Source organism: Podarcis raffonei, chromosome 7 (assembly GCF_027172205.1).
Source record: "Podarcis raffonei isolate rPodRaf1 chromosome 7, rPodRaf1.pri, whole genome shotgun sequence".
Taxonomy (NCBI): domain Eukaryota; kingdom Metazoa; phylum Chordata; class Lepidosauria; order Squamata; family Lacertidae; genus Podarcis; species Podarcis raffonei.
The window spans coordinates 59,440,530-59,463,063 of record NC_070608.1 but is presented as its reverse complement, the minus strand read 5'-3'; the positions used below and the strand labels follow the sequence as shown (position 1 = coordinate 59,463,063).

At 39.1% G+C, this 22,534-nt stretch overlaps 1 protein-coding gene across 5 annotated transcripts in view; it reads left to right on the top strand.

Moving 5' to 3' along the window:
* Positions 1 to 22,534, top strand: part of CDKAL1 (CDK5 regulatory subunit associated protein 1 like 1) — a 234,024-nt gene that overhangs the window by 81,814 nt on the left and 129,676 nt on the right. For all 5 annotated transcript variants that reach the window (XR_008331530.1, XM_053396768.1, XM_053396770.1 and 2 more), the window contains one exon: positions 12,832 to 12,952. Coding sequence is in view for 4 of the 5 variants with exons in the window: in XM_053396768.1 (XP_053252743.1) it covers positions 12,832 to 12,952 (121 nt within the window). In the remaining variant the exon portion in view is untranslated. The remainder of the gene's footprint in view (positions 1 to 12,831; positions 12,953 to 22,534) is intronic.

Sequence of the window (22,534 nt, the reverse complement as noted above, 5' to 3'; positions counted from 1 at the left end):
GTCATAATAATAGCGATCCTACCCACCCTGCTAAAAGATGAGCATTCCTCTAGAGGCCAGCTTAGCTACCCAAGGCGTAAGTGAATAAAAAGGTGTTAGCCTAATGCCTAAAAACTGATTGTGCCAGGTGCGTTTCCCTGATGAGGCCATTCTTCAGATGGGGCCACCACTAAAAAGGCTTGTTCTCATGTGGCTACCTTCTGCTACTCTCTCAGGTAAGGCATATAAGAGACTCTGATGAGACATGATAATGAAGCATAATGGAGAATGTACTTTTGATTCTGCTCTTGTTGCCAGTGCCATCATGGCAACACTGAGGATATCTGGTCCTATGAGGTCCACAAGATTGGAGGTCCTGTGAGGGCATTTGCTGTTTCAGTCTAGAGTATTTCACAAAACATTTTGTGAAATGGGTCACTGGACAGGACTGTTGAAAACAAGTCAAAGGAAATAACTTCAATGATGCTGGACTTTTCAGACTTCATATACGCTTGCTAAGTTTCAGTCACATTAATGTGTCTAGTAATATGGTCTATCTGTTCCTAGTTTAAATATTAACTAATGTTTGCTAACTGCTAGCTACCAGCCTATTTTATTATTGTTGATTGCTAAAAGCTTATGTGATTTGTGTCTGTGTTGTATAGCCTAATGAATAATGCTTTTACTGGCATGGTGTTTGTTAGCAGTTTGTTTGTTTCAATATTTATGTAGTGGCCTTCATAATATTTATTTCAGGGTGGTTAAGGGTAGAAGTATCAAAGTGCTCTCTCACATTCTCTGTGGGCTGTTTTCCGCAATACATTTTTTTAACAGTGAGATCACTGTCCTTTGAAAAAAGCATGTACAATCAATGTGTGAAGAAGCACGTATATATTTTGTCACATGTGCATGTGTTGAAAACCTATGTCTTATTTCAGCTTTCTGCTGCATGTGCATGTAACAAAATAGTCATATAATTTCTTCACACTCAATGTTTTAAAATCCCTGTGGATATTTTTTCCTATATAGTAGTGAAATCCAAGTAGTAAAAACCCATCAGTCGCTTATGTTTGCATTCAGTTAACTTGTTACTTCCTACTTCCATTTCTACTCCAGAATATGGAAGGATGCTCTCCTTTTAAACTTTCTATAGCCATGGTAAATTAAATAAAACTAGTAAATTAAGCTTTAAAATAAAACGCTAACATCTTCGAAACATAATAATACTGGCATTGAAATGAAACACTTAGCTGGAGAAGAGAGGAAGATACGTTCTACATAGCTTATGGGAATCTGGTCAGTCGTACAAATAGAAAAAGTAGACATTGTAATAGTGGTATTACTGGAGGTAGTGTTATTAATGGGAGAGTTTTATATAAAAGATATTGGTGGAATGGGACGACAAATGATGTGCTCCCACCTACCCAAGAAACCTTAGCAAAAGAGATGGAAAGGATAGTGGGTAACTTTGAATTGATGGTGTGAATATTCAAACTCCAATTCCGGATCAAAAAAGAGGGTGTTACATATGTGTTTAGTTGGAGCACTGAGGAACTATAGTTAATTAGAGACTTCCCGGTTTAATTACAGCTAGTGGGAGGGGAGGATCAGAGGAGTTGTGTTCATCGGTAAAAGTTTTCATAGCTTGTCTTTTTAAATCTAGACATTCTCACCATATCACAGCCATAGTGTGGGCAGCCAATGACACGCTCTGTGTAGCCTTTCTTGTTGATGTTCATTAGTCACATGAAAAATATTAAATACAATATTTATTCACTAGGTGAATAACAAGAGTGGATTGCTTATTAATTGAATTAATACTAAACAGAAAGCTTAAGCAGAAAGAGGTATGCCAAACAGCATTCTGTAGTGAGAGAGGGTTTATACAGACAACCAATTTTTCCCTTTCATGTTATGACAGTTGCAATACATTTTGATGGTATGAATCCAGTACTGTCTCTCACAGTATTCACCAGATTTATATTTATTTCCCTTGCTTGACAGGGGAGAGAGTTGTCATGTCTGATGGCTTTATGTTCAATATAAGCTTTATCGTTTGCTTGAGTAGTTGGTTTAACCAATTTAGGCATGTTTCCCCCTTGTTTTCTTCCACTCTTACTTTCTTTCTCAAGCTACACACTTATTTCACTTGGCCAACGTAGGAAGTCTTTCCTCTTCTTTGAATTTTTCAGCTGATAATGAGAAATGCGCTCCCTACAATGGGTGTTTATAGCATGCTGACTTCGAGAGAGTTTCTGGCCCGACTGGTGGTGGAATGCCCAGGCATTCCATTATTTTTAATGGTCTGTTTCTTAGGGCTATTAAAATTAAAAAGTGGTGATCATGGTTATATGAAAATAGTTTTTGCTTTAGTTTGAAGTTTGTAGGCAAGCATAATGCTAATTACTTGACTTTGTGAAATAGTTCTTACCATTTTCCCACTAATTAGTGGGTTGTCCATCTGTTTTGGCTTATTCACTGTGAGAGAAGGAAGGAAGGAAAAATCCTAGAGTTGACTTATATGTTACTCATCCTTCCCTTGAATTCCTCTTCACCTTGATGATGGACATTACTGAACAAAGTTGCTGCTCAGATAAAACAACTGAAAGTACAGTATCTTCAGATAAACTGTTCCACTCTTAATTTACCTAAGACTAATAGGTGTAGCTGGAAAAGGAAGTTGTCCCCGCTTTCCTCTGCCTTTTCTTCCTCCTCAATGTGTGGCTATAACAATTATGTGAAGCAAGTTCCCGTCTTCCTTTAGTGCTTCTGAGTTTTGTGTAGCAAGAGGGTGCTTGGCATATTTGCATGCAGTGCACTGTCACAAGTCCATGTGCTTCTGGTTGTAAACAGTAGCAGCAATATCAACAATGCTCTAATCTGAAATCTGATATTCAGTGCCTTTCACATGGTAATTTTGTTGTCTTTTTCTCGGGCAGCAACCAAATGTTCTGCTCTGTTGTTCGGAATAGAGAATGGCTTGAATCCTAATATTAGTCACACTGATTGATTGCATTTTAGGTTGCTTTTTGGTCCCTCAAAACTCACAAGAGACCAATAACAAACAAGATAATCCCCGTTGGCAGACTTAGATTCTAAAAGTCACAACACATAGGAAAAATGGATTGTGAGGGAAGATGAACTAACACTTCATGTAGATGGGATCTTAACTGTGACTAACTTGCTCTGGATCCAGCTCAGTGTATAACAGTTGTAAAACACTGAAAAACATGCCATGTGTTCAGCATATCAAATGACTATGTTTTGGTTTCCCTTGAGAGTTCACTTATCACATTGTTAGACTATATGGATCACAACATCATTATGATGGGAGATATGAATGGAGTGGTATCTACAAATATGGACAAGTCGCAGAGACAGACTGTAACTAAAGATGGCAGACTACCAAAAACCTTTTTTGAACTGACTGACAATATGGACTTGATTGACATTTGGAGAATTAAGAACCCCCTAGGAAGAGAGGGAACATTCTTCTCTGAAGCCAAAATGACATGGACAAGAATTGACCAAATATGGATAACTAGAGGACTGGCACCTAAGACTCGAAAAGTGGAAATTTGCCCAAAAACTTGCTCCGACCATAATGCTGTGAAAATGGAGATGAAACTAACACCAATCGGTTCCTTCAGATGGAGGATGAATGACACCTTATTTAGAGATCAAGAGGTTATCAAGAAGGCCCAAAAAACCTTGAGAGACTATTTTGAGATAAATTTGAATACTACTACTGAAAAAAGAATAATCTGGGACGCAAGTAAAGCAGTTATGAGGGGGTTTCTGATCCAACAGAATACAATAAAGAAGAGAGCCCAAAATGGAAAAAAAGATAAAATTTTAGAAAAAATAAAGGAGGGTGAGAAGAAACTAAGAGAGAAACCAAAGTCACAAGAGATTCTGAGAGAAATAAAGTTATATCAAGTGCAATATATGAAGATGATGAACCAGGAAATTGAATGGAAAATTAAACAAATGAGACAAAAGACATTTGAATCGGCTAATAAATGTGGAAAATTATTAGCTTGGCAAATGAAAAAAAGACAAAAGCTCAATACTATCACTAATTTGGAAGTGGAAGGAAAGAACATCCAGAATCCAGTGGAAATTAGAAAATGCTTCCAGAGGTATTTTAAAGAGTTATATACACAAGGGCCACAGAAAGAGTTTGATATAGACCAATTTTTAAAAACAAATGGATTACAAAAAATCTCTCAAGAAAATAAGATAATGCTTAACTACAAAATTACAGAACAGGAGGTAGAAGGTGCCATTCAGAATATGCAGTTGGGTAAATCTCCAGGGCCGGATGGCTTAACCTCAAAATACTATAGATCTTTGAAAGATTGGTTAATTCAGCCACTAAAGGAGGTTTGTAATGAAATTTTGGAGGGGGGAAAAGCGCCAGAGTCGTGGAAGGAAGCCTACATTACACTTATACCGAAAACGGAGTCTGAAAAGACACAACTTAAGAACTACCGCCCCATATCCCTGCTCAATGTGGATTACAAAATTTTTGCTGATATTTTGGCTAATAGATTAAAAAAAGTATTAGTGGAAGAGATACATAAGGACCAAGCTGGCTTTCTCCCAGGTAGACACTTGTCTGACAACACGAGGAACATAATTAACATATTGGAGAAGTTGCAAGTGAACATTAATACTAAAGCAGTTTTAATATTTATAGATGCGGAGAAAGCCTTTGACAATATTTCTTGGAATTTTATGAAGAAAAATCTTCGGGGGATGGGGGTGGGTCAAGGGTTTGAAAATGGTATAAGTGCAATTTATTCAGAACAAAAGGCTAAGCTAATAGTCAATAATGTGATGGCAGAGGAATTTAAGATAGAGAAAGGGACACGACAAGGCTGCCCAATTTCCCCATTGCTTTTTATTTCGGTCCTGGAGGTTTTGTTAAATATGATTAGAAGGGACCGTCTGATTAAAGGTATTCAGGTCGGAGCCAAACAATACAAATTGAAGGCTTTTGCAGATGACCTAGTTTTGACGCTACAGGAGCCAGAATCTAGTACGAAAAGAGTATTAGAACTGATTCAAGAATTTGGTCATGTGGCAGGATTTAAACTGAACAAGTCAAAAACTAAAGTTCTTGAGAAAAACTTAACACCGATTGAGAAAGAGAGGTTTCAGAAGGAGACTGGTTTAACATTAGCTAAGAAAGTAAAATATTTGGGGGTTAATATGACTGCTAAGAACTTAAACTTATTTAAAGATAACTATGAGAAATGCTGGACAGAAGTGAAAAAAGACTTAGAAATATGGTCAAATTTGAAGCTTTCCTTGTTGGGTCGAATTGCAGCTATAAAGATGAATGTATTGCCAAAAATGTTATTTTTATTTCAATCATTGCAAATTTTGGACAAGATGGACTGTATCAAGAAGTGGCAGAGAGATATTTCTAGATTTGTCTGGCAGGGCAAGAAGCCCAGAATAAAATTCAAAATATTAACTGATGCAAAGGAAAGAGGCGGATTTGCCCTGCCAGACCTTAAACTTTACTATGAATCAGCAGCATTCTGCTGGTTGAAAGACTGGCTGCTTCTTGAGAACACGGACATTTTGGACCTAGAAGGTTTTAACAATGTTTTTGGGTGGCATGCATATTTGTGGTACGACAAGGTTAAAGCACATAAAGCATTTAAAAACCATATTGTCAGGAAAGCATTGTTCAATGTCTGGATAAGATACAAAGACTTACTTGAAAATAAAACCCCAAGGTGGTTGTCACTGATGGAAGCGAAGGCTCAGAAAAAGCTCAATATGGAGGCCAAATGGCCGAAATATTGGGAAATACTGGAACAAGAAGGAGATAAATTGAAATTGCAGAGTTTTGAGAAATTAAAAGATAAAGTGCGAGACTGGCTTCATTATTATCAAATAAGAGAGGCCTATAATTTGGACAAAAAAATTGGCTTCCAGGTGGAAAAATCAAAATTGGAAACAGAATTGTTAGATCCCAAAACTAAGATACTTTCAAGAATGTATAACTTGCTGTTGAAATGGAATACGCAGGATGAAACGGTTAAATCTGCAATGATTAAATGGGCACAAGATATTGGTCATAACATTATGTTTGCGGACTGGGAACAGTTGTGGACCACCGGTATGAAATTTACGGCATGTAATGCCTTAAGAGACAATATTATGAAAATGATATACAGGTGGTACATGATACCAGTCAAGCTTGCAAAAATATATCATTTGCCCGATAACAAATGTTGGAAATGTAAAGAAAATGAAGGTACATTCTTTCACCTTTGGTGGACGTGCCCAAAGATTAAGGCTTTCTGGGAGATGATCTATAATGAAATGAAAAAGGTATTTAAATATACCTTCCTGAAGAAACCAGAGGCCTTTCTCCTGGGCATAGTTGGCCAATTGGTGCCAAAGAAGGATAGAACTATCTTCATGTATGCAACAACAGCAGCAAGAATACTCATTGCAAAGTATTGGAAGACACAAGATTTACCCACCCTGGAAGAGTGGCAGATGAAGGTGATGGACTATATGGAATTAGCAGAAATGACTGGCGGAATCCGAGACCTGGGAGAAGAGTTGGTGGAAGAAATTTAAAGACTATCTTCAGAAACACTGTAAAATTAATGAATGTTAAAAATGATGTTGGATTGAAAATAAGAGGCACTAGCAACAAAGTTAATGAGAATATGCAAAAATGAGTTGATAATGGATGAGAATATAGAGCTATAATATGTTAAGATATAGAGTTAAGATAAACGAAAGAGGGTAAGGATTTGCTGATTTGATTATTTAAATGGGAATACAAAAAGGGGAGGTGTGAGGAAGTCAAGGAAACAAGCTAATGAGTTTAAAGTTACAAAAAATGGGTTTGTTTTTAACTCTTTGTATCTATTTGTTTTTTGTACTTTGTATTTTTACTTTTCTTTTTTCTTTTTTATGTATTTTTGTATGTTTTTTTTCTTTTTTTGTATTTTGTAAATTTATGTTTTTGTAAAATTTCAATAAATATTTTATAAAAAAAAGAGAGAGAGAGATTTCACTTATCTGCTGGCTTCTGAAGCTGGCAAATAGCACCTCCCTTATTCAGATGAAATGCCTTTTTAAAAGCTTTCCCTACCCAATCATGCATCATTTTAAGATTCGTAGCATAACTTTTTCTTACTTACAGTTGAATTCGCTACAAAAGAGATCACAGATAACAGCATTACAAAAGGAACTCAGTATGTTAGCTTTTGAAAATAGCTTTTTTATTTCTTAAAGGGAAGGATTCTATTTATCTGCAGCTTTCTGGAGCTCTGTAAAAATATGTATTGATAGTTAGGTTAGGAAGCTGGAGCATGGAATTTCTGCCTCTACTAGGCTTCCAGTAGGCCATGCCCCTAAAACTCTTCAAAATATCATTAATTAACCAGTCCAACTCTGAACTGGATCCAAACATGCAGAGCAATCCTAATAGGATCTGGGGAAGTGCATAGGGGTAGAGACTCTAATGCATGTAATGTTATGCTGAATCCTGCCAGCCACAAGGAAGGAGACAGGAACTGTGCCCCTTGACGAATCCCTGGAGCTTTGGATCTCATAGATTAGGGTTTTGTGCGTGTTAGCATAGCAGAAAAGCTGGTACAGTGGTGCCTCGCAAGACGAAATTAATTCGTTCCGCAAGTTTTTTCTTCTTACGAGTTTTTCGTCTTGCGAAGCACGGTTTCCCATAGGAATGCATTGAAAATCAATCAATGTGTTCCTATGGAAACCGCCTTCAGACCACGTCCGGGGACAGTCTGTCCCCCTACCTCTTCTGAAGGCTGGGGGGGGGGACAAGGGCTTTTCTTCCCACCGCCAGCCTTCAGAAGGCTGTTCTGAAGGCCGGCGGTGGGAAGAAAAGCCCTTCTCCCCACCTCCCACCCCGCAAGCTCCGGGGACAGGTGGGCTTTCCTCCCGACCGCCAGCATTTTAAAAGCCCCCAGGACAGCGGAGACTTCGCTGCCGCCCGCCAGCATTTTAAGATCGCCCCGGGACAGCGGAGAAGTCTCCGCTGTCCCGGGAAGGCAGGCGGGGGGAGCAAAGACTTTGGCCCCCCGTCGGCCTTCAGAAGAGGTCCAGGACCTCTTCTGAAGGCCGGCGGTAGGCCAAAGTCTTTGCTCCCCCCCGCCTGCCTTCAAAAGCCGTCGGGATAGCGGAGAAACGTGCTGCACTTCTCCGCTATCCCGGGAAGGCAGGCAGGGGGGAGCAAAGACTTTGGCCCCCCGCCGGCCTTCAGAAGAGGTCCAGGACCTCTTCTGAAGGCCGGCGGTGGGCGAAAGTCTTTGCTCCCGATGGCCAGCATTTTAAAAGCGGTCCGGGATCGCGTGAAAGCGCAGCGCTTCCCTGCTATCCCGGACCGCTTTTAAAATGCTGGCGGTGGGGAGCAAAGCCTTTCGGCCCCCGCCGGCCTTCCTGGACCTCTTCTGAAGGCCGGAGGGGGGCGAAAGGCTTTGCTCCCCACCGCCAGCATTTTAAAGAGGTCCCCGGAGATTTCCCTATGGGCTTTCTCTTGCGAAGCAAGCCCATAGGGAAATTCGTCTTGCGGAACGACTCAAAAACGGAAAACTCTTTCGTCTTGCGAGTTTTTCGTTTTGCGAGGCGTTCGTCTTGCGAGGCACCACTGTAGCAGCTTTCAGGGCACAGCTTTGGGTCTACATGTTATCCTAATGCCCACAGCCATCACCATCAGGGGGTTAGGATTGTACCTTTAGTCAGGTTTAATAGTAGACTCAAATCAACAGGAATAATCATTAAGCCCTGTCAGCTATCAGTGTGTCTAGACTAAGCTTGCCAAAGTCTGGATCCAACCCACTGTATTGAAATGGACTGAACTAGGCGTTCTTATATTTCCAGTGAAGTTGTTTCATAATTTTAGACCTTAAATAGAGAGTGATAAATTCATTCTTGACCATTTTGTAAGCTTTCACTCGCATTCCCACAGGCCACAATCCAGCACAGATATAGGTAACCACAGAGTTTATAGAATCACGCAATTGTAAAGTTGGAACGGACGCTGAGGGTCATCTGGTCCAACCTCCAATACAGCATTTTCAACTAATGCATTCATGACTGATGGCCACCCAACCTCTGCTTAAAAACCTCCAAGGAAGCAACCTCCAATGAAGCAATGAAAACTTCCAAGGGAGTCTGTTCCACTATCTGACAACTGTTACTGTCAGAAAGCTCTTTTTGATATTTAGTTGGATTTAATTTACCTGAATTTTAAAGTAGTATGCATATTGTTAAATCCAAGAATACTTAAAGAACAAAAGTATAGGCAAATAATTGTCTCATCAGTTGGCGATATTGCTGTTATTAGTGTGATACAGTGGAAATGAATAATTGAGTGAATGCTATTAGCAGAGTCCATGCATTACTGAAATCACAGTAGGTTATAATGGAATTCTTGGCATTTGCTGGTATGAAAATAACAGGCCTTTTCTAGATGCTATTGAACTTTTTGACATCTATGATAGGTGTAATACTCTTAACATAAAATGGTGTTTTACCTCTTAATTAAACTGAATTTTTGACTAAAAGTTTTACTTGACAACTGAAAAGGCTGGCATGCCAATTGATTTTCTTGTCTTCAGTGCTACATCAGTGGAAGAATTCAATGTGCTACTGCCATGATACTATTACATTTGTCTTGACTCACAAATGTAAACAATGGTGGTGTGGCCCTTTAGAAGGCAAGTTCAGTGGCGGTTGCTTTGTGGAGCAACCTGGTCACATAAAAGAGCTAGCCATTCAGTTCTTCCAGTGTTCACTTCCAGTAATTTTAGCAGTAGAGTGTTGTATTTTTTTTTTTTTAATGATGATTGCTTGTAGGAACAGCTTGCTGAAAACAATTTGCCACCCCGAACAACCTCTGCACAATTGCATTATAAGCAGTAGGAGCATAGAGCAGATTCATATGTCTCTTGAAACAAAGTGGGCCACTTCAGACAGATTTAAAACTTGTCCAGGGTGAAATGGGATCTTTCTGATGTGCCCTGAGTTGAAGCAGGGACCTCCAAAGCAGTTTGGGACAATTAGAGGAATCAGATGTTTCAGAAGTGCTGCAGACGGTGTGCCTTCAAAAAATGAGACATTTCTCCCTCAGCGTATAATTTTATAAGGAAAATAACAGGATGAGGAAAGGTGGTAAAGGGAAAGTTCTTTTGTGACTGAAAGATCTATCTTCTAAAAAGAGGGAATGATTTTACCAGGGCTCTGCAGTCACAATGTTCTTTGCTAGTTTTGCTAGTTCTTCTAGTAGTGCTTGCTTGGAAATTGCTGGACTTTCATATCCTTCTGCTTCTGTCCCACATACCTACTCCTTTGAAATCAGCTTTGACCTTAGTTGAGCCATACAAAAACCTAAAGCTCTTTTTAAATTTTAAGTCCCTAGGATTCTGTTATCATCATTTTGAAATTTTGTGGGCTCTCTTCCCAGAGGCAGCCCTGTGTTATTTTTATAATAAAATTATTGCCCACTAAAACCACAGAGCAGGTAGCGAAACCCTTTAAATACCTCCTCCTCAAAATCAATGTTAAATATACATAGCAGGAAAATTCCTGGTCCTATTTATCAGTATTTTGGCAGGTTCCTTATCAAGGAAAATCTCTCATGTATACTTTTTTCCCCCTCACAGCCTCCAAACTATGTAGGAAAATCACTGCATTTATCCTTTTGAAACTTGGCAGGATTCATCTCCTCAGGTGTGGCTACCATACCCTAAAAAATTAAAATTACAGACAATTCATTTGCCATTGGGGTGGGTAGATAAAAATCATCACATAAAATAAAAATACTGTGACAATTTGTTTCTGATATGTCAGAAGTGACTATGTCCACAAATTTCATCCAGTTCTGTCAATAAGGGGAAAATGCTGTAATGTTTCATTTTAATTTGCCCATAATAGTGAATTGGGAAGTTTGACACTTAATTTTTGCAAATTGGGATTTGGCTGCAGACCCCTAGCGAAACTGGATTGCTTCCAGATCAGTTCAGACCAAATTACAGTACAAATTGAGTCTTGTGGTCAGTACAGACCCCTAATTAGTAATTAGCAATGTTGCTTGTTTGCATATGTAACTTAAGGCCATTTCTACTGCCTTGGGAAAGCCTGCGAATGAAGAAATAGTTTTTAAAATAATGTTTCTGTAACTTTCAATATAAATGACCAGTATGATTTTGCCACCTCATCCTTTCCTACTGCAAAAGAAACAATTCACATTTTAAATTTAAATGACTGACTTAATGGCTGGGCTTGGATGATCATATTAAGCTTAGTTATATATGAGTCTTTTACCTATGTATTCAGGCCCTTCCCCTCCTCCATTTGTGGCAGTGCTGAAGTCTCTAAGTTTGTTTTATCTGCACAGGGAAATTATGCTTACCAACTTTGGAACAAACCAGGATCGTGAACTAACTTCAAAGGATGGTTTCAGTCCCATAGTTGTTCCACAGATGGTAACAACCATAGTTTCATGGTCCAGATGAAATGGAAACAATGGTTAATTGGAGACTCCTCCATTTCATTAAAACATGCCATGAAGGAAGGGGGGAAGGTGCTGCATGTTCAGGCACAGTGGTACACTCAGGTGATTCTGGACTGTAGTCTTACTGATCATAGAATCAGAGTTGGAAGGGACCCTGAGCATCATCTAATCCACCCCACAGCAATGCAGGAATATGCAGCTGTCCCTTACAGGGATCAAACCTGCAACCTTGGTATTATCAGCACCACACTCTAACCAACTGAGCTATCCAGTGGGAGATATGATGAATGAAATGAAGTTAGCACTTGCTATGCCAACATGAAATAAAGGTTTGACTGTATGTAAAAAAGGGTAAAGGAAAAGGACCCCTGGCTGATTAAGTCCAGTCTGTGCTCATCTTGCTTTAGGCTAAGGGAGCTGGAGTTTGTCCGCAGAGAGCTTTACTCAGATTGGTTGGGCTTTTTAATCTTGATTATTTACATTTACATTTGAAATAAGATGATGATGATGATGATGATGATTATTATTACTACCATGGTAGGTGCCAATTCCAATCCATTATTGGAAATCATACACACACACACTCTCTCTCTTTAAATAACGTTTAATTAGAAATTGTAACTCAGTATTTTGCAAAGCTACCCCCCCCCCAAAGCATTCACTTTGATTTGGGTGACCTGAAACAATGTGTCTAGAATTATGGAAAAGGAGCTTTCTGAATATTTGTGTTTGAATATTTTGAAGTCAATATGCAGTTGCTTCTGAATGAGCTCAGTTAAGCTACAGATGGAGCCATAAATTTCAATAAAGTGCTCACATGTCAGTAGTATTATACGTGAGAAGCACAACAAGCTGGGCTGAATTGTGAAAATGTTCCCTCATCCGAATCTTTTTGCATTACTTTGTGAGAACTTAATGGAAATTCTTGCTCAAGCTGACACCCATCAGTTCAATCATACTGCCTGGAACTTTGGGTTTGTGATCTAATACTCTTCAAAAGGGAACAACAACACCCTTAAACTCAATAGTAATATTTTTACAGTAATTATAATCAAAATGCTGTTTCTTGGGAATTTGGCTTTTAAAATGGATTGACTTGCTTTTGTCAAATAGCTGAACAAGATATAATGAAAGGAGCTAAGCTTAATAATAATAATAATAACAACAACAAATTTTAATGTTGGCTTTTCCTTTACTTGGTAAGTTGTTGGTTACCAGAAGACTCCTGGGTCTATTTTTGTTTAACAAAATGCAAAATATTTGAGTAGAATATATTAAAACAAATGAGTTTTATGTATAATGGTACCATTTTCCCCCTTTATTTGAAGGTCACTCTGTGAGATTGCTGGGTCAGAAAAAGGATAATGGAAAACGGTTGGGGGGAGCGCGATTGGATTTGCCAAAGATTAGAAAGAACCCACTGATAGAAATAATTTCCATCAATACAGGGTAAGCATCATTCAAACTGACATAAAATATTCAATACTGCCTAGAAATTCAATTTCATTTTTGTCCATTCTTAATGCAGAGCTGCCTCAGGTCATACCATAAAGAACAATTTAGGGGGAAACAGTGAAAATTCCCATGATATTCAGTAGCATTAATACTTTAAGACAAGTTACCTAATTATTTACTTATATTTCACAGTTATAAAAATTGAAGGGGTGTGCGTGTTTGCTGAAACTGAAGTGTCTGCTATTTCTAATCTTTCCTGAAAACATAATTTTGTGTTGTGATATATCTCTTTTGTATGATGACCAACTCTTCCTATACCAGCTTTTATACAGCCAATTTCCATGTCCGTTTTGTGGTTAGAGGAACCACCATGGGGCTACTTTCCCCCTCAGGACCCACAAGATACTGTTGGAAAGCTCTCCTGAAATCGAATAGCACTTTTGAGGACATTGCCTTTTTAATATGCTTGGGCTTTGGCTCTTATTTTGGGTGATGCCTGGGTGCCAGAATGATGCCTGACATCTCTACCATCTGAAAGTACATGGCTGAGGATCATTGGATCTGGACTGTTTTCACACACTAACACCCCACCCTGTAGAATTCCATCAGTTATGTTTTATCTGCACAATTGGAATGAATTTCTGGATCAAATTTGCTTTTTCTGTGCAGCCTGAGCAGGAGCAGTCACCATTAAGAAAAAGAGGTCGGAATATATAGTCTGTCCCTGGATCAAATGACTTTTCAAGTTCTCAAAGCTCTTAACCTAGTTCAAGGCTGTCATCTGTACTAGCTAGATGTTTATCTGAGAATCAATCACAGTCAGTCCATCATTTGAAAAATAAGACTTTAAAGCCGTCTTGCCCAAAAATGACAACTAAACATTCCCTTTTGGCGACTGTAACCTTGTTTTAAGGACCCATTTGTGCCTAGCTTATATATCTGAGTTTCTAACACTCTTTTTAATTATTTCTCAAAAGCTTATACTAGTCAGCTAAGGGGAATTGAGGTTACAGGATAGTGTTATCTACTCCAAAGTCTGCACCATGGGAACTAAGTCCTGCAGAATCAGTTATTTATGTAAAAGAAGACTGAGCTGCAAATGTCATTGTTTTTGTGGTGTATCTCTTATTAGGCAAGCAGCTGGTCTAATTAAAAACAGAACACTATCTCTCTTGCCTGGGTCATCCCTGGTTGCTAACACAGCAGTAACACACGAACCCTCCTCCTCCTCTTCTCTCTCCACCAGTCCAATTTCCCCATATTCATTGCTTTCCCCCCTCCCTGCTTGCCTTTTGTTCTCTCTGGAACTGCGGCTCCTTTGCCCAGAAAACAGTCCTCTTCCATGAGTTTTTCCTCTCTTAGTCCGTCGATTTCCCCTCACAGAAACTTTGATTTCCCCAGCACTGCCCCTGTTTCTGCCTTCTCCTTTAGACAGTGGGGTAGGAGAGCTGAGAAAAAATTCCCATCAGTCAACCAATGTGTCCTTTTGGTTTCAGATAGCACATGTGTAGACTAAAAAACCTGGGGCACAAATTTCACAGCCCTCTAGGCTCATTTACCAGAAGTATTTAGTGCTAACTCTGGAAGTGTATACTTGATTCGGACCAAACTAAGCCTCCTAGAGCATAATATACAGTGACTGAGCTCATAGTAGTGCAGAATCAGCAAGACCAAAGGAGGAAAACAGACACAATCTCCTGTCCAGGGGCTCTCACATTCACACTAAGCCATAGCTTGGTTTAGCATTACTTGTGAACTGAACCATAATGTAATCGTACACATTCTTTCACAGTATTCAAAGAGTAATTAAAAATGAGAAAGCTAAATGGAGAAGCCAGTAATAGGTGATGTGGATCCATCTTACTGAGAGCAAAAAGGATATAAAAAGTTTTGGCATTTCTTCATATGAAACAAAACAACTTGTGCTTAAAAGTTAGGAGACGAGAGAGGAAAAAAATAATTGTTTACCACAGAAATAATTGCAAAATCTTTTTTTTATTTTTGTCTGTTTCTAGAGGTATGTGTACACACACATGCATGCACATGTATTAGTGGTACTGGAATACATCAAAGATACTATTTCTTAATTAAACTATTTAAATAGAATCTCTGACACACAGTATTTTTCCAATTACTTGTCCAAATATGTAACCACAGCTTTGTTAATCTAAGTACTTTAACATTATTTTCTTTGTTTTATTTATGAAGTTCTACATCACTGAATATGTTTGAGCTGTTATAAAGAACATTGCTCTTTAGATTTATGCATTTATATGTTTAGTTTGATATTCCCACACTTGCCCCAAGGGGTAAGAGCAGCCAACATGTGCAGTTTTTGTAGCTCAAAGTTTATCTTAATCCAGCATCGTTCCAGCGGCATCTTACATAAGGAATGTGCTGCCAGACCTGCTACTGTGCCTGTTAGTTGCATCCCCTTTAGAGTTATCCACTGGGTAGGGTTGCACTGAAATAGCTGGCCCTTTGCTTTTTCTTAACATCAGCTCTTCAGAACATAAGAGGAGCCTGCTGGATCAGACCAGTGGCTCATCTAATCCATCTCATAGTAGCCAGCCAGATGCCCATGGGAAACATGCAAGCAGAGACTAAGCAAAGAGCACTCTCACCACCTGCAGTTTCCAGCAATTGGTAGTCAGAAGCATATTGCCTCCAATTCTGGGGGCAAAGTGTAGAGCATAGCCAACATGACTAGGAGCCACCATGATGATGATGATGATGATATTGATATTGCTTCCTATGAAGCATCTCAAGGTGATTTCACAATAAACACACTCACAAACACACAAATTGCATATCTTAAAAATACCCCAGCAATTACACACACACACACACAATACAAAGGTTAGGGGTGCTGCAAGTTCTAGTCCCAGACATCTGGAGGGCACTGTGTTGGCTCCCTCTGCCCTGAAGGACTTGGATATTATAGAATTATAATAATGGTGCATGTATCTTTTCTGAACTGTGATTCCATATTAGTATGTTCTTAGGACACATACATTTCCTAAGAGAAGCAATATTATATGGAACTGTCTTAACTGGTTAACAGTCTCACCCAGCAGTGGACTGTGGAGAAGAGCTCTTAAGACATGGGCTGAATTATATAAGGAGAGGCAATCCTAGCTATTTCGGTCTATATAGATGAGCACCTTAGGCCCAGAAGTAAATAGGTGACCAGTATTGGTATACAGTGGTGCCTCTACTGGTTACGTATCCTTTGGGATACGCATATGGCAGACCTGGAAGTATTTTTCTGGGTTTCACCATGTGCAGAAGTGCTCTCCCGCTTCACACATGCACAGAACAGGCACCTCCGGTTGCGAAAACCTCAGGATCTGACTGGAGCTCTGGAACGGATCCCATCCGCAACCGGAGGTACCACTGTAGTATGACTTCACTGGCCGATATATTCTGGCAGCCACAGTTTGCAGTAGTTATTATTAATTGTCTATATCGCCCTTCATCGGAAGATCACAGGGCAGTTTACAATATAAAAACACAAAAATGCATAGCGTAATAAGAAACCAAAACAATAACCCCCACAGAAGCTGGAGCTTCTGGGTTTTCTGGTGTCTCCCCAGTAACAGTTGGAGAGGGTGATATAGATCAAGGGAATTGGTGCAGAATGAAAGGTTTCAACACTACTTCCACCTGAAGCTGCTTGAATAGGGTTGTTAACTAGTTATAAAAAGAAGGAAAGGTGGGGGGGAGAGACTAGAGATCCTGATCACAGCTCTCCCTCAGCATAACGATTTTGGCACTTAGTTGTTTTTAAGTACACAACAGGGTAGAGGGTTCTTCCCTTGGGATGCTGGAGTACATGTTGACTGTGAAATGTGCAAGCAGATACTGATTGGGCAGCCGTGCAGATAAGTATTGGGAGCCGTTCAACTATCCTCATGCTCTGATCCCTCTGTCCCCTGCTCATGTGAGCATCTCTTCAGCCAGGAGAGAGGAAGGGTTTACCAGTGGCCTCCTCTGTTGTTTTTCCGTCTGTGGCAATTGCAATGCCTGCTTGCATCTGCATGCTGTCATCTTCCAGAATAGGGAGAATGTGTTCACATGTGGTAGCAGCAGGGGCTGCACCTGGCCACCTCTAAGTGGTTACCGATCACAGGCAGCATACTTTTATTACGAGGGAGTGGTTAAGGGTCTGTTAATTTCCTTATTGCAGCAGTGTTCTTACATGAATAAACATAATTGCCTAATTCCATGATCTGCTGCAATGGTCCGTGAATATTTCAGGTTGAGCTCACAACTGAATACAGCTTCATAACCTGTGTCTCACTGTACTCTCATTGCAAGTTACCCCAGCTTATTTCGCCTTCGTTAAGTTGCTGCTTTGCCAGATGTAGCAGAGTGTAGGGCAGAGAGAAGGCATGGCAAGTTGTCACTGATAATGCTTTGTCTCCACAGTTTTCTTGCGGGTATTTCAGTCTCTATGAAGCTGTTGCACAACCATCTATACCTCATGTTTCACTGTAATGGCCAACAGGAGGGACTTTCCAAATACAGAACTTAGTTAAATTACTTGTCATTCTGGCTATGAATATTTATGGAATCAAGGTAACTTAATGGCTTCTTGTCTAGTCCTGCAACCCATTTTTCAGCACAGTGGTATGTGCTGGGTGCGCACTCCCCAGCACATGCATGCTCATGCGCACACACCCTTTGGAGGATAGCCAAAGCACTAATCAACTGCCTATTTTTCATTGCAACCCATGTTAGCTAAAACTCTCAGTGAGCATTTTTAATTCACTGTAGTCTCAAAAATTGCATATAAATGCAGTATTTTAAGCATCTGCTCAGTATCTCAAAGGAAAGTTATTGTCAATAGCTTTGCAACTGGATCTGTTTCACATTTCTTTAGAAGTAAATCTTGCTGCATTTATTGGAGACACTGTTGTGTCAGTGTACACAGGGCTGCAGACTTAAGAATTTACATATCTATTTTGTGTTAAGTCTTTCTGAGAATATAATTTTGACCTATGTTTCCTAAATCTTGTTTGTATGTCAGAGGAATTTCATACTCAGAATGGCACTCATAGATGAAATTTGCCTGCTGACGTAAAATGCTTCATTATAATTGGCCTTTATTTTCCCAGTAGAAGACCCTCTTTGTTAGCAAGAAATAGAAAAGTACTGAAGCAAGTGCTGACAGCTCACTTTAAGCAAAGGCTAATTACTCTTTTGCTTCTCCTCAAAATAATTTCTGTTGATTACCTTCTTTAGCACTCTGCATTCAGACTCTGCACCTGACAGAATTTCTTATGAATGTATTGATAAAAGCAATTTGAATGTTGTGTTGTTTAACAAACCAGGCCCCTTGATACCATAGAAATGGTATTGTAATCATGTGAGCAGAAATACTTTTATCATTATAATATTAAAAGGGGGCTAATTTGTGTAACCACATTTTATTATACAGGAGTAAGAATTCTAATATTAATACAGAGTTTTGGTAAGAGATCATTTCCTGTTTTGTGGGGGTCTCTTTATTTTTCTGTAGAAATCTCTACTCCCTTCAGAAAATGCCAAAGAGCCAAAGTTTATTACTGCTCCAATAAGACAATTGGCTGCAAGACTGAATCTATATTTCAAATTGCTTGGTAATAGCAGCATGTTTTTAGAAGCTAATTCTTGTAGGGATGGATAGCTAGTCAAAATTATTTGGTTCTTGAGCAGCTAGGCAGCTGAAAACCTGTATTTTTTATAGTGAATATGCATCGTTTTCTCTCTCCTCACCCACTCATTTCTAAAGTAGTTTTTGCATTAATTGCAACAAAAAGACACCTGAAAAATCATACTTTAGATGTAGGACAGATATCGGTGAAATGTCAGAACTATTCATTTCAGGATATAGTATATTTCTGTGAGGTAAAAACTGTTTTATGATTTCCTGCTTTTGAATAATTTAAGGATAATTAAACGATCTTAAATGCAGAAGCCATCGTTCCTGTCTAACTGTAACTTGTTGAAGTATCTGTTGCCAGGCCTGAAGCATGCAAGAGCACCAGCTGGAGTATATCAAATATTCATGGTATCAGATAGTTAACAATAACAGAATGGAAAGACAGTTTCACAGATCACAGTCTGTCCCATTATTTTTCTAATCTAAGTGGCTGACATCATATATTTTAAAGAAATGTAGTCATCTCTTTTTGGCTGTGACTTACAAAATATGTGCCCAAATCTTTATGCCATGTTGGTCGCAGATTGGCTTCAAACTGCTTCAGATTGCATTTTTATTGAGCCAAGCCAAGAGTAGTTTATTCAAAGGTGTTGTGTAATGTCACTTTTTCTCTTGGAACAAAGGCCCAGTGCATTTCCTGCTATAAAGCCCAAGAGGTATTTTCCTTCCTTTCCACTTTTTACAGGGGAGTAGCATTGCTTTTTGTCCACTTGCTAGCTCTTTCTGCTCTTAGTAAATAGGAAGAAAGAATGGGAAGAAATTTATTCTTAGTTATACTTTTAAGCAAAGGTTTAAAAATATGGATTAAGCAACCCCCAGTATTGCACATTTACCAATCCTTAGAAGTATCTGTGTGGCTGTTGTCCATGTCTTCATTTGTAACAGGAAAGATTGACTTAGCAGACATTCTAGGAATGTCAACTTCTCTTATTTTCACTCTTAGAATCATGCAGAATAGCAATCTAAATAGTAGGTTTCTAGTCTTACATTTGAAAACATCAAGGCTTCTGTGTGCTTGAAAACAGATGGTCCCATTTTCTAGAGTATCAAGAATTGGCATTTCCTGTCCTTTGGCTGGTGTTCATCCATTGCTGTCCTGTCATTAATTGGGCTGCATTTTGTTGTTGTTGTTTGGGTCATCTGATGGCATATCATTATACTGAGCTTAAGCAGTCTGATTTGAGTTAGTGCTATTCCCCCATAGTCCTCTGCAGATAAGTCATAGAATTGTACAATCACAGAATTGTAGAGTTGGAAGGGGCCCCGAGGGTCATCTAGTCCAATCCTCTGCAATGCAGGAATTTCAACTAGATCATATATGACAGATGGCCATCCAAGCTCTGTTTAAAAACCTCCAAGGAAGGAGGGTCCATCACCTCTCGTGAGAGTCTCTTCCACTGGGTGTGTGGAGGATGTATCTCCCAGTCCCTTCCACTCATCACACTCAGTCTCTGCACATTGGAAATTCTGTTTGCGCACGATCCTAAGCTTGTACACTCCAAATAGGTGTCTTTTATTACTTCAAGGATGGGGATAATGTATATGGAGCCTATGTATGTTGTGGTGAATGCATGTAGGCCCTTGGAACTCAAGTGTCCCAAAATAAGTTGAAGTCTTCTCTTTTTCTATCCTTCTCCTTTTTGTTTTTGTGTAAAGGCAATTTGTAGATAGAGTGGGGGGGAGGGAATTAAAGAGCAGTTTATGCAAAGGTCAAGCAGGAATGTGCCACTCACCACATCTATTAATTTAGTTTTAAATTCTCAGCAAATGTTTGGCAGTCCCATGATCTCTTTATATAGCAGCCCGGAACGAGACTTGGTGTCTCTCTTGTTTTTAAGAGATAAACGTCTAGTATGCTTGTGTTTTGGGGTTTGTGTGTGAGTCATGTGTGTTTATATACTCATTTTAAAGCCTTAGTTACCTTGGAGCAAGGTAACTTGTTGCTCAACAACTTGAGTTCCTATTAGGCTGAAAGTACAGCTGGGAGTATGTTTACAAAAGAGGTTGCTTAGTCATCTGCTTTTCCCAGCTTCTGCCAATCTGTTTTTCTTTTTACTTTGATAAACTATCCTCATTTGTTGGCGTACTTTCTGCAAACTAGATTGTGCTTGATTCACTGTACTATTTCCCATGGTTTGAGGGTAAATAACCATTCCTCTCCCTGATTTTTTTATTGATTTAGCTTAAGTCCTAAACCATGGCAAAAGAGAGAAAAGAACCAGCATTAGGAAAATAGAAAAACAGATGCAGGTTTACACTAGATATAAATAAGTTTCAATCAGAGGTGTGAATTCCATATTCACTATAGGTTTGATAAACCAGGACTCATTGAATTGGATGAACCTGTTTAAAATCACATGATTCTATTGTACAATTCTTTGTCAATTGTGCCCAAGCACTATTTGTATTTTCAACTAGACGTTTGACAACAAGATGACACGTGAACTTCTTATGGCCCTATGTGACTATAGAAATAGCTATTGACAAAACAAGTTATCAAAATAAATATGGAGAACATTGCGGTGTGGGTTAACTATTTTCTAAAGTGAAGGAATGGAGGTTAGTGTGTTTGAATAGTAAAGAGAAAATATTAATATTCACCTTTTCTACTTGGTGTCCTAATCAGTCATATAAAGAAAAGTGCAGAGGTCACAAGAAAGGTTCGATGTTTTTAGATAATTGATTTCAGTAGGCCTAAAAATTAAGGTTGGTTAAACTTGTATCGGGCTGCAGTCCAGAATGGTCCTTTACTCTTCCTTGAAGAATTCACAGTGTGATATGAGACTGGGAACTGAGGCTTGGGAGTATTGTACTCTCAGAAAGGCAGCTGCAGTAATGGTACCTTGACTGGTTCCACCACCTGCAGAAGAAGGCAGGCTGGTGCTGTGACTCTTGCATGGAAAGGCTGTCTGGTGTCAAATGGCCTACATTTTGGAGATAAATTTTTGTGAGAATGCATAGTTGGCAGAGTAAATGTACAAATTTAAAATGCTTTGAACTATTTTACTTTTTAAATTGTTAGACCGTGCTGCTGAATATAATTATTGGTTATATCCTATTATTTTAGAATCATACCATGAACAGCTTATGATACACATAAAGTACAATGCAAAACAAAACAATCATTTAAAATAAGCTGCTAAGAACATACATATTATTTGTATATAATTAAGGCTAAATCTCAGAATTGAGGCAGTAGCAGAATTAAACACTAAAAGCCTGCAAAAAAAGTTTAATTTTCAGTTCTGTTGAAAGGAGGTTAGAGAGGGCCTTCTGACACGGTACCATTAGAATAGTGTGCCAGTGCCATGCTGCTACCATTGAAAAGGCCCTCATCATGGCACCAAGAGCAAGGCCTACAAGACTGATCTCAAAGTCCAGGCATGTCTCTATGGGAGCAAGGTGTCCTTAAGATGACCTTGTCCCAGCTCATTTAGGACTTTAAAAACACCACTTAAATTGAGTCCAGAACAAACAGATTGTCAATAAAGTTGTGAGATTTGAGATGTACATTCTGATCTCTGAGCACTAGACCAAAGTATATTAGCTTTCGGTAGAGATCTCAATACAAACTTTCTTCACAGCTTGCAATACTGAACCAAATAGCTGTGTTACTGTCTGAGCTACTTTACACAGCAATCACATTTGCAGCAGCTACCCTCATGTACACCCTGTAGCAAACACACAAAAGTGTGATTGACAAGCACAATTCTATAAATATCCATTGTATACATGTCAGGGACTTGCGGCAAATTAGAGCTCCTGAGCGCATTGACACACAGTTTATGCATCTGCCATGGTGTGCGTAAAGTGTGAAACAGCCTTCATAATAATATACAATACAATTCCTGTTGGTTATTAATATATAG